The sequence below is a fragment of the Nicotiana tabacum genome, chromosome 12 (genome assembly GCF_000715075.1).
Source record: "Nicotiana tabacum cultivar K326 chromosome 12, ASM71507v2, whole genome shotgun sequence".
Classification (NCBI taxonomy): Eukaryota; Viridiplantae; Streptophyta; class Magnoliopsida; order Solanales; family Solanaceae; genus Nicotiana; species Nicotiana tabacum.
The window spans coordinates 130,188,143-130,200,348 of NC_134091.1; the positions used below are offsets into that span (position 1 = coordinate 130,188,143).

General features: G+C 34.3%; 2 protein-coding genes across 4 annotated transcripts; both read left to right on the forward strand.

Moving 5' to 3' along the window:
• Nucleotides 1–2,670: 2,670 nt before the first annotated feature.
• LOC107788313 (uncharacterized) lies at nt 2,671–3,558 on the forward strand. The gene has a single exon (XM_016609989.2). The coding sequence runs from the start codon at nt 2,671–2,673 to the stop codon at nt 3,556–3,558; it is 888 nt and encodes a 295-aa protein (XP_016465475.1).
• A 3,404-nt stretch (nt 3,559–6,962) lies between these two features.
• LOC107788311 (ribose-phosphate pyrophosphokinase 4) lies at nt 6,963–12,202 on the forward strand. 3 transcript variants are annotated; one of them, XR_012697509.1, is made up of 8 exons: nt 6,963–7,150; nt 8,491–8,806; nt 9,234–9,329; nt 9,427–9,495; nt 9,585–9,713; nt 10,305–10,456; nt 11,581–11,680; nt 11,770–12,202. XR_012697509.1 is itself a non-coding variant. In XM_016609988.2 (7 exons), exons 1-7 carry the CDS (start codon nt 7,026–7,028, stop codon nt 11,835–11,837), a joined length of 897 nt encoding a protein of 298 aa, XP_016465474.1. In that variant the 5' UTR covers nt 6,963–7,025; the 3' UTR covers nt 11,838–12,202. The 3 variants fall into 3 exon arrangements, 2 of the variants coding, with proteins under 2 accessions (XP_016465474.1, XP_016465473.1); XM_016609988.2 differs by lacking the exon at nt 10,305–10,456 and having other exon boundaries at nt 11,776–12,202; XM_016609987.2 differs by lacking the exon at nt 10,305–10,456 and having other exon boundaries at nt 6,964–7,150.
• The last annotated feature ends 4 nt before the right edge of the window (nt 12,203–12,206 follow it).

The following is a 12,206-nucleotide window of genomic DNA, read 5'->3' on the forward strand; positions in this document are numbered from 1 at the left end:
TAATTAAGTTGAAACACGTTCAGTCAATGTTCATTCTTTTTCTCTTTTTGATTTCCTTCCGATATTCAGTATCCGCATTAAGGCCTCGAGTAATCTGAATCTGCGCCGCGTAAGTCCCATTTGAGGGGTGAAACGCTTCCTAACGGAGGGTTTTTCCGGTGTTTTAAAAGGCATTTCTGGGACTCGCCCTGGGCTCGCCCCTGGGCGGGACACTTGCAAAATACCCTGGGGCTCATGTATGAGACTTAGTTCTGTGAGGTTTACGCCCTAAGCGTCCGACCGTACACCCTAAACACGCATAACGCCCAATGCTCGGGGCTCGCCTAACAGTTCTAACGCAAATCACGTGTCGAATTTCTAAATTAATATCGTTGACCTTCAAAATTCTTTAACAAATTAATGATAAAAATTCTATTCATCGATAGAAATATGAATATTGAGTATAACTCTAATAATGAGACATAGTATTGCGAATTTATATCTTCACTTGTTATTGGTCGTGTCTTAGTTCATATGTCCCTCCTTGTTATATTCTTTTATTAATTTGATATCTTAAACTAATTTGTATTTATTCATGAAGGAGTAATATTTTAATTATCTTACTAATAAAATTTTATTAATTATTTACTTTTAGGAAGGTAAAATGTGGAGTTTGATCATTTTTTTAAAGAAATTGTAAGTTTTTTATTATTTGAAAGTTAAAGACGTTATACGTGATTTGTATGCATTAGTTATACTTAAGAATGATGCTAGATATTTTTTTTCTATGAGTTCCTTTAATTTTCTTTTAATTTTTAACTTTTAATTTATATTTTATATTTTTTGTGTTATTATGTTATTTTATTAATTTATAAATTAAAAATTTTTAAGCTCCATGGGGCTTACGTCCCCCCTCCCCCCCTCAGGCTTACGCCTCGCCCCATATCAAGTAAAACGCCCCACCTCACACCCCCGCCTTTTAAAACATTGCTTGTAAATAGCGTATAATAGATTGTTTGACTAGTTTTTTGTGGGGATGGAGCGCGCGCGCGCGCACACACACACACACACTATATATATATATATATATATATATATATATATATATATATATATATATATATATATATATATATATATATATATATATACACACACACACACACACACACACACACACACATCAATTTTTATGTAATTTTACCTGTTTATAAATATTTACTATCATTATATTATTTTATAAAATATTAAAAATTAAATACCTATGGGGCTTACGCCCCGTGCCTCGGGGCTTACGCCTCGCTGAGGCATATATAAAACGTCTCGCCTGATGCCCACGCCTTTTAAAAAACTGGGTTTTTCATACCCAAAATTCGAACCCTAAACTTTTGATCAAAAGTAAAGGAATTCCATGTGTTTCACCACAACCCTTAGTGAATGTTCATCCTCAATATTTTCAAAGAAGAAAAAAATATTGAATCTTGTTGATCTTTTCTTTTCCCTTTTGCATACTTTATATTTTAAAATACTCCATTTAATATATATATCACTACCCTAAACTAAATTTTATTTATCCAAATCAAATACGGTACGCATATTTTCTCTCATCATTTGCTTTATTTAATTTTAATTTTTAATGTTTGTAAACGGAATGCTATCACATTGTGGGGTGGGACATTCAATATATTGCTGGAACTGTTCCTGGTTTTGTAACCAGTAATTGATTATCCTTAGTTCCTACCAAGTTGGAATATAATTAGAGTAAAATACTATATTAAAGCCATGTGCATGCATTTCCTCATTAATAATTGGAGGAAAACTCTCGCCGACACCTTAACTGAAATGCAATTATCCATTTGATTTTTTTTTATTAATCTTGGTGTCTTGAATATCTTGCGCTCACCTTAATTAATTTCACGGGGTATTTGTTATCTTTCACTAGTATAGATATCGGATAACTTATCCATCAAAACTTGGATAGATGAAAAGAAACCACCTATTTTTTTTTTCGGCTGACATTTATGTTTTGACAATATTTTAAATTATTTTTATATTAGTAGTCCCATTTTAGTTATATACTAGTAGTATGTTTTTTTGGCTCACTTAACCAAGATTGAAAAACCAAAATATATCACGACGTAGTCCAGAAAAAAATGACAAAGAATTCTAGGTCAAATGATGAATGTAAAAGAAAATATAACATGGCATGACCTACTTGAGAGTTGCGTATAACTCACTAATGTCGTGTTAGTATTCAAATGCCAACTGCCTTTAATTTGTTGAATGATTGTGAAATCATGTAAATCACTTCTTCTTTTTTTATTTTTCATATGGTATCTGGTATCTGTATTGAGGTCCCTAATGATACGGAGTCGTGCTGCTTAAAGCCTATTAAAGTAGGAATCGCTCGCTACCAAAAAAATCATTTCTAGGGATCAAATCGGTAACCTCTAGTTAAGGATAGAGAAATCTTATTCATTTTACCATAACCTTTAGCGGTAAATCAATATCTTAATTTATACCCAAGAAGTCGAATATTTTAGAAAGAAAAAAGTAAGTTGACAAACGGACCCTTTATCTATTAGTAGTCACTCATTGTGGCCTATGATGTCCCCTATTCTTCTATTTTTGTAACTGTTTTTTGTACATTTCATATTATTCCATCTTCTTCTTCTTTTTTCTCCTCTCTATATGGAAGAGAAAAACCAACATCTCCTTCAACCTCTCATAAAACCAACCACAAAAAACTCTGCCATATACCCCTCCTCCAATCTTGAAGTTGATGAAAATAACCACAAAAGCACTTCATCAAAGACAAGTATAATTCTTAGGCTTGTTGTGGTCATTTTTGCAATAGTAGTCTCCTTATGGGCAAATTATGAAGCCTCCAAAGGTTTTTCCATAACAATTGTCAATGAAGCTGATGCTACATTTGCAAAGAGGCGTTTCGATCTCTTTTTTGTATCGAACGACGAAGCCACACGTTTAGTTTTGAAGACAAGTAAATTTGTTGAAAATATTCTTTATCCTACTAGTGATGTTGATTTTGGTCAATCCCAGAATAAGAAGCTAGTTAAACATGTCATACTCCGACTATCTAGCCGGAATATGACTCGTCCAATCATCGTTGAGTCCCGTGACAACAACGTTGAGTTTGTTCTACATATTAGTCCTTCAATATTGTATAGTCCAAATTATAAACATGCCATGTCTTTGGCACTTCAAAAAGGCATGGCGCGTATATGGCTATGGAATGGTCAAGGTAATGCCCCGGCTAGTCTTGTAAATGGCATGATTGAGTATATTGCTAGTTTAGCTAGTTCTGGACGTGCAACGTCAGAATCTGAATCTGTCGAGCCAGTGACAGTAGAGCGAAGCTGTTGGAAAAGCAAGAACTCAAGAACCATAGCAAAGTTCTTGAATTATTGTGAGGGGAAAAGAGAAGGATTTGTTAGGAGATTGAATCAAGCAATGAAAAATGGTTGGCATGAGAAAATGATAGGTGATGCATTAGGAATACCAGCTTGGTATCTATGTGAAACTTATAATTCTTCAGGTAAATTGTTAAATTATGTGTAAGAGAATATGGCATTTGGAAGTTGTCAAAATTATGTTGGTTATTTATGTCAAGATCAAGCTATTATTGGATGCCAATTGGCAACATCATCACATGACCCCAAATGGGTGCACAAGCAGAAGAACATGGCTATAAATTAAAGAAATTGAAGTGGGGTTGGAGCATTATTTCCATCTATTTTTCCGATAATTGACAACTCACTTTAGATTCATTTTTTTCTTTATTATTTAATTTATCGTGGTCAACAATTTTGTATGGCGATTCTTTCTTTTGTTTATAGATCACTAATATTTATCATGTACTTTTGATGTGTAGCTAAAATTTTAAATGCCATTCAGCCTAAATTTTTTATTCCCAACACTCGAACTTATATATTATTGATTAAAGGGAGCGGATCTCAATCATCTCATCGCTCCCCGCCCTCGATGGTGACTCTAGAGGATTCCATTTGTAATGCATATGGCTTTTTATTACCATCCTTCATAGGCATGATGTCGGAGGGTTTCAAACTTATCATATTATATTGGTAAATCTTCTCAATATAGTCGCACTGCAAAATAATAGTCGGTAAATTTATATATAATATATATATTTTATATATAATTGATGTGTGTGTATATATATATATGTATCAATCTAAATCACAAGAATAAAGAGTTCAGGCGGAAAAGTAAAATAGCACAATCATAGCAATCAACTTCGAAAATATGGGGGAGTATCACTACTAGAAATTCGACAAAAATCGATTAAGGTCGACCGATCAACTTTGGTCGGTCAAAAAACCGACCAAAAAACCGACCAAAGTTGGTCGATTTTTCAAAATATTTTTTTTTTTTTTACGAAACCGACCAACTTTGGTCGGTTTTCTTTGGAGCAAAAATGCGGGAAACTATTTTTGAGTCCCGCGAAATTTATGTTTCAAGAAACCGACCAACTTTGGTCGGTTTTTCAATTAAAATAAATAAAAATTAATATTAAAAAAATGACCAAAATTGGTCGGTTAATTCGGCGGGTCATTTAAAAAAACCGACCAACTTTGGTCGGTTATTTTCGTGTAAAAATATAATTAAACAGTATAAATCAAATAAAAGACAGTCTTAAAATAAAATGTACCAATGGTCTAGTGGTAGAATAGTATCCTGCCACAGTACAGACCCCGGTTCAATTCCCAGATGGTGAATCTTTTTATTACATAATTAAAATACCGACCAACTTTGGTCGATTTTTTTTTGCAATATTTTTTTTTTTGAATTTAAGTGACGCACTAAAGTTGGTCGGTAATTTCCGACCAACTTTGGTCGGTATTCCTTTCCGACCACAAAAATTCCGCCCACACGCAAATGGTCGCGTTTTGGTCGGTTTTTTGCCATTAGCGACCAACGTTGGTCGGTTTTTACCGGATTTCTAGTAGTGTATCAGGCCCCTTTCACATTTATCATTGACAACACAAAATATCTGGAAAATGCATATTTCAGTGACAATTTTGGAATAGTATTAGTTAAGGATACAGTATTTGTTTTGGTCTTATCGATAAATTTGAAACATAATGTAGCGGTTTCATCAACCTAAAATTCCATGTTTTTTATTTACAAGAGGACTCTCTGTATTTGAGTCAAGTCGAGCCGGCTTTTATTCAATTAAATTATTAAAATAAATAATTACAATGAGATTTTAATTCAGAAGAGATTAGTTAAAATGTATAAAAAAAATTATCTTTGGATAGCCAAAAACGATATTTTGTATTGAATTTCATAACTTCAGAAGGACAATTTGTATTTGAATTTCATAAGTAACTTCAGTTACAGTGTTTAAACTGTTTAATTGCAGTTCATGTGACCATAATTAGGTTTAAATTACAAGTTATTGAAATTTTATTAGATTAAATAAGTAAGAAGTACAAGCAATGTTTTAAAAGAGTTGGGAAACTTCCAAGCAGTCCAACGTACATAAACTTATGTATTTTGCAATTCCCCCTCGTTGACTCTCAGTATTTGGCAGATAAACAAGGAATACATTTTGTTATACTTATTTCAGATAATATTTGTATTTTTTCAGTTTCCTCAACCAAAAAAAAAAAAAAAAAGAGTTACACGTGGAACTGGACATTACCCCAAGGCAAAGAGGGTAAAGCGTTATGAATTTCTTGTAACATTTTAAGAATAAAAAGATATAATATAAAAATAAATAAAAAAGAAAGATGGAAAATCATTTTAATTCTTTTTTAAAGCCATGTAACATAATATATAATATCAAAGGATGAAGATCAAATTTGTTCCTATACAAAATTGAACAACTTTGTCCTCCTTTAAGCTTTTGGTCTAATATTACTTTGCCCTTGTCTTTTAATGGAGTTCCAACCGAAGAATAATTTTGAAATATAGTTAAAGTTGAGAAATAAATTTGGATAACTTCTTGAAAATTTTGGATATGTGAAGTCTACAATTTTATATTGAAGCTCGTTAGCAAGAGTAAATACGAAATGATTTACTTTTGTTGGCTTTTTTTATTGGGTGTGAATGAGAAATGAAAGAGGCACATCTTGGCTTGCACCTCTTCATCTCACCCTTTTATTGTCTATAAATTTAGAGACTTGGCCTCATTTTTACACATGGAAAATCTGAAATTTTCTTTTCTCCTTTCTAAATTATTACATTGTTTTTCCATATAAACAAAGTGTCAAGTGTGATTTGCTCCGTTTGTTGAGTTCACTGAAGTTCTGTAATTTCAATTGTCAGTATTACAGAGTAGTTTTTCCGTTCTATCCTGGGAGGAAGTAATTCATAACCTTTGTGAAGGGATTAAATTTCTTAAAGACACACAAGCAACTTGTGAGCTCGAAAATTATTAATGTTCTGTTATACTGAACTAGCATTTCTTTTCTTCTCTGATTTTCTAGTATCGAACACAGGTTTTCAACAACTTTTACTAAGGCAAAGAGCCAATTTGGATGAGCTTGTTTTAAGTGACTTTTAAGCCAAAAGTCATAAGTTAGGAATTCTAACTTTTGGCTTTTGGCTCATTTTTGTTATTTTAGCTTAAAAACAAGTGCTTAAAAATACTTTTTTACTTTATTCAAACACTACAAAATGGCTTAAAAGCTATTTTAGCTTAAAAGCACTTAAAATAAGTCAATCCAAACGGGACCAAAGTGTGAATGGACCAAAAGTGTAACATGTGACAAAATTATAACAATTTTGAATAATAGGCGAATTTGGATATTTTCCTGAATTTTAAATGCACCAATTAATTAATCTTCTTAGAGAGCAACAGTAACAGTACTAGTACTAGTTCAAATGTTCAATAAGGTTTAAGAAAAAATGGAACTGGGCTAATAGTAAATTATGTATGTTTTAGAGGACTAAAACAGCAAATTGTTGGAAGACTTAAACCTTAGTCAAAAATCCTTAAACGACAGGCTTAAACTACAACTCTCCTGCAATTTTGTCACACACACACACACTGTGTTAAGATGGAGAAGGCAACAGTAAAGAAGAAGAAGCAAGTGCTTCTATACTACTGTGTTGAAATGGAAGATGTTGCTCGCAAAATCGCTTCTGAATCCGACTCCATTATTCTCCACTCTATTAACTGGAGGTTCGATTTTACTCTCATATGCCTTTGTATCAGCTTGCTATATACGCAAATTATACATCTTTACTTCAATTTCGAGTAAAAAGTTTTTAGTGTGTCGAGTCGAATGGTAAAATTGAATCAAGATTCCTCCTTTTATTGTTAGTAGCTTTGTTTCGAATCATGTATTTGTCTTGAGAAATTTCATTGAATAGGTACAAATTATTAATTTTGAATCCAGTAACTTAAAAAGATTTAGAATCCCGAACCCATAAGCTTTAAATTCTGGCTCCGACTCTGGTTCTACTGTGAAATGGGTGAACTCCGCGTATTAAAACACTTTGAGGAAAAAAGTCCGAATTTATCCTCTATGGTTTAAAATTACCTCTCTGTTGTGCTTCACCTTGGAGCTCCGGTAGTGGTCAACGGAAAAACGAGACTATTTCCTAATAGCCAAGGTAAGATTAGACCCAAAGTATAAGGAGAGCAAAGTTGCTAAATTTCAGATGTAATATGGGCTAATTTAACCTTTTTCCTATAATGGTGTAATGACCTAAATCAATCGCTAAATATATTGCTTCAGCTATGTTGAATTCTCAATGTTGAATTCTCAATGTCGATTTTGCTTTTCATTCACAGGATTGATCATTGTTTGAAAATTATTGTATGATGAACATTAACCTGCCACAACCCTCTTCATTTATCTTGGTTTTAGACTGGCTATCATTTGTTAAACTAGACGGACGTTTGAGGAATGACATAGCAAGACCTAAATTTTGGCTGAGGGTAGTAAAAGATGTTTGTTTTAAAAAAAAAAAAAAGAAGAATCAGGCAAAGGAAAAGGATTATATAACATCACTTTTGCATTGGTTAGTGGTTACACAGAAGTTCAAGTTTTCAGTTCCTGCATATTCTGTAATAGGCCAATAATCAAACCTTCAACTGGCAACTTGTATGCGGAAGCATTTGACTAGTTGATGTAGTTATTAACCTTGATACGATGCTATGTACTATAGTATAGGGGCGAAACGCATTATCTACCAAGTTTCGAACCCTACACCAGCAGGCCCTCAGGATTTCTCGGTTATTAGAAACCTAAATTTCGTCGAGGTATAGTGGTAAAAAGAGACGAATGTTTTAAACAATAACCGGGGCAAAGGAAAAGTGTGCGTTATTTTTGCATTGGTTACACAGTAATTCAATTATTTAGTTCCTGCCTATTTTGTAAACAATCTTCTATTGGCAATTTGTATGCTAGAGGATTTGACTTGGTATACTAATTACCTTGAAATGATGCTATTACTTGTACTATAGTTGACCCTTTACTGGGACAAACACTAACCAATATGAATTTCATGTTCCAGGAGTTTCGCTGATGGTTTCCCAAATCTCTTTATAAACAACGCACATGATATCCGTGGGCAGCATGTTGCTTTTCTAGCATCTTTCAGCTCACCAGCAGTCATCTTTGAACAGCTTTCTGTGATATTCGCACTTCCAAAGCTGTTTGTCGCCTCATTTACACTTGTGTTACCTTTCTTCCCAACTGGTACCTTTGAGAGGATGGAAGAAGAAGGAGATGTGGCCACTGCATTTACAATGGCCAGATTAATATCAAATATTCCAATATCAAGGGGTGGTCCGACCAGCTTAGTTATCTATGACATACATGCATTGCAGGTTAATTTATTTCATCATGTAATTGTATGCCATTTGGACATTTTGTATTCACATTGCGCTCTTATTTGATGTGATGTTCAAAGATTTTATCTAAGATTCTTCAATTTAATTGATAATTGGACTACGCGATCATTCAGAAGCATCAATTTATACACATCCTATTTTGGCTTTTAGGTTATGCTTTTTATGGTTTTGCCAGAAATGTCAATAGTTATACTGAAAGCGCAGAAAATCTCACCTTTCTAATGTTGATTATAACTTTATTTTCGTTGTTATTACGAACATTACTGGCCAACAATATTTCATCTATATCACCAGTGTTATGTTTATCTTGCGAAGTGTATCCTTTTATGTGATATAGGCGCTCTAAAGATTTTCAAGATATCCACGTCCATCTCTGTTGAACGTACTTCTCTCTTTTCTGCAGGAGAGGTTCTATTTTGGAGATAATGTGCTGCCTCTGTTTGAGACTGGAATTCCGCTGCTGAAGCAACGGCTTCAGCAGCTTCCTGAGTCTGAAAAAGTGGGCACGAGTTCTTCTGAGCTATTTTGTCCTTGTTTTTCCAATAAAATTACCTTGAGATGTAGCAATGATGTTTTAATGTCTTTCCATTTTCCAGATAGTTATAGCCTTTCCTGATGATGGAGCTTGGAAGAGGTTTCACAACCAATTAGTTGACTATCCCACTGTTAGTTAAAAATGACATTTTTCTAATTTGGTTTCTGTATGTTTACCCAATCTTGAACTTTTTTGTAATCAGCAGATTTTTTTATTTAGGTTATCTGCACTAAAGTGCGTGAAGGTGATAAGAGAATCGTCAGGCTAAAAGAGGGTAATCCTGACGGCTGTCATGTGGTCATTGTTGATGACTTGGTCCAGTCTGGAGGTACCCTAATCGAATGCCAGGTACTCCTTCCTCTTAGATCTGATAAGGGTTTTAGTATCTGTGTTAAAGAGTACTTAAATATGTCACTCACCGGTATGTGACAATTATTTGAAACTTTAATGTCTCTTGTTTCGTAAAAAGGCTCTGTGCTTGGTTGGTTGCGTAATCATTCTGATTGATCTGTGTCATTTATTTACCTTCATTCCTTCATAAGTGAGGAGATTCTGGGGATTTATATATTAAATTGTGTGATCATCTCATCTAAAAACTTAAGCTATTAGAAAGAGCATGCTTTAATTTATAATTACATTCTCAATGCGTCCCCTCACATGTGGGCCTGATTTTTTTCATGGGCCAAGCACGGGAAATTCTTTTTGATAACGGGTAGTAGTGAAACTCGAACCCAGGACCTCTAACTTGGCTCTGATACCATGTTGAATTGTGTGACCATCTCATCTAAAAGGTAAAGCTATTAGAGAGAGCACACATTTATATACTTAATTACGTTCTCAACATTATACCTTCTCAAAAAGAGATCCAGAGAGTTTATATTTTGTGTAGTTATTAACTCTTAGTATTTGTTTTTCTCCTTTCCTTTGTTGGTGTGATAGCACACGGATACTTTTGAACCCCAAACAAGATGATTTCTTCACATGAACAAGATCAAGGGAAACGGGCAGATTTATGGGCAATACACATGGCCGACAAAGATTCACACAACAAAACAAGAATAAACTACCAAGAATACCACGTGGTCAGAAAGGTAAAGAAAGAACAAGAACCAGTAGGGTTTCTTAAGATATTAAGAAATAAAGAAACCTGATTACCTCAAAGTAAATCGCTCACTTGAATGGATAATCTGTAAAGTTCTTACGAGAACCACTAAGGTTTCTTAAGCCTCACATGGGAGAATATATTTTAATCATCCTAAACTGATTGTTTACACTTAAAACCAGTTGTTATATCTATAATAAAAGACAACCCTAGAATCTTTCCAGAAATGCCCCATGCTTAACTCTAAAAATCAGCAAAGAAGACATTAAAAATGGCCTAAATAGGCAAAAGAACGTGTGGCAAACATGTACAAGTCCTACACACCTAAGTGACTGGACTAAGTCCCATATTCACTCCAAATCAGTGACGTTGCATTCTTGAATTTTCCTCAAGCGGAGCTACTTTTGAAGGCCTTGAAGCTTCTCTTTAAGTGAAACTTTGTTATGAGCATCTTGGCACTTCATGTGTTGATTCTTGACTTTTTTATGCCTCATGGCTCCCGCAAATACCATTGAACTCCTCACATCAGCCCTCCATGTTTACCCAAGAATTTCAAGGCATCCTTCTAACTCTAGCTTTTGGCATGCGTTATCTTTTTGTTGGATCCTTTGACGTGCTATCATGGTGTCTTCTCTTTTCAGTTAAAATTTTACCATATTTTGGTAATATTCCTTTCTTTGGCTTAAAAGTTTTAACTGATCCATGATCTGCCAACGTGTCATTTTTTGCCACAAGTGGCTTAGAAGAGACATAAGGTTATTACCCTCAACAGTTCTGGACTGTAATTGTGGTACAGAACAATTACGGGATGAGGTAAACTTAAGGATCCCAGCAATGCACGTCAAACTAGATTTTTGAAAAAACCCCAAATGGAAGGGAAAGGAGAAAGGAAGTTAGAGAGTGCACAATAAGAATCATTCACTTCGAAACTAATACTAGCATTCGTGGATTGCATAACTCTCCTTTTAAGGACTTGATGATATGAAGAATGTTTTATCCAGACCTCCACAATTTAATGCATTCTTGTTAAAAAGCGGCGCTACTCGTCTTTAATGAGTACATTCATATGACAAGTTGCTAATATTGTACTTCTTTGATGCTTGGTTGTCCCAGAAAGTTTTGGCCGCTCATGGTGCATCAAAAGTTAGCGCTTATGTGACTCATGGAATTTTCCCAAAGCGGTCATGGGAGCGTTTTCTCCACAAGAACGACGGTAAATCTTTGAATTTGTATCCGCCTGCCTTTTAGTTAAGCATCTCCTTTACCGGGTTTCTGACTGTTACCAATGTTTTTGTTGTCAAGGTTCAGAGAAAGCATTCACTTACTTTTGGACCACAGATTCATGTCCTCATACTGTGAAAGTTGTCTAATCAAGCTCCGTTTGAAGTTATCAGTTTGGCAGGATCAATAGCTGATGCTCTTCAAATCTGAGAACCTTAGACAGGATCATTTATAGTGGAAGAGTGTTGAAAAACTTGTTCGCTGACATGTTGTAAGGGAACTTATAAGTTGGAATTGCTGAGACATTTCCTGTTGTAATGGGAAACTTGCCTTGTTGCTTACCTTTGCCAACTGATTTCCTAATGAACAGGCAGAGTATGCTTGCGCTATATATTATGCATATGCATGGTCTTAGAAAAATATGTTCTTATCAACACTGTAGCCAACATCAAATTACAAGGATACAATAGTTTCTTAGCAGTGGGGTGAATCAGAAGTCAGATTTCTTTACATATACA

Coding starts and splice junctions, on each gene's coding strand:
- LOC107788313 (XM_016609989.2), top strand. CDS start 2,671: ATGGAAGAGAAAAACCAACATCTCCTTCAACCTCTCATAAAACCAACC.
- LOC107788311 (XM_016609987.2), top strand. CDS start 7,026: ATGGAGAAGGCAACAGTAAAGAAGAAGAAGCAAGTGCTTCTATACTAC. Junction 7,151..8,490: donor CTCCACTCTATTAACTGGAG/GTTCGATTTTAC, acceptor TTCATGTTCCAG/GAGTTTCGCTGATGGTTTCC. Junction 11,681..11,769: donor TTTTCTCCACAAGAACGACG/GTAAATCTTTGA, acceptor TTTGTTGTCAAG/GTTCAGAGAAAGCATTCACT.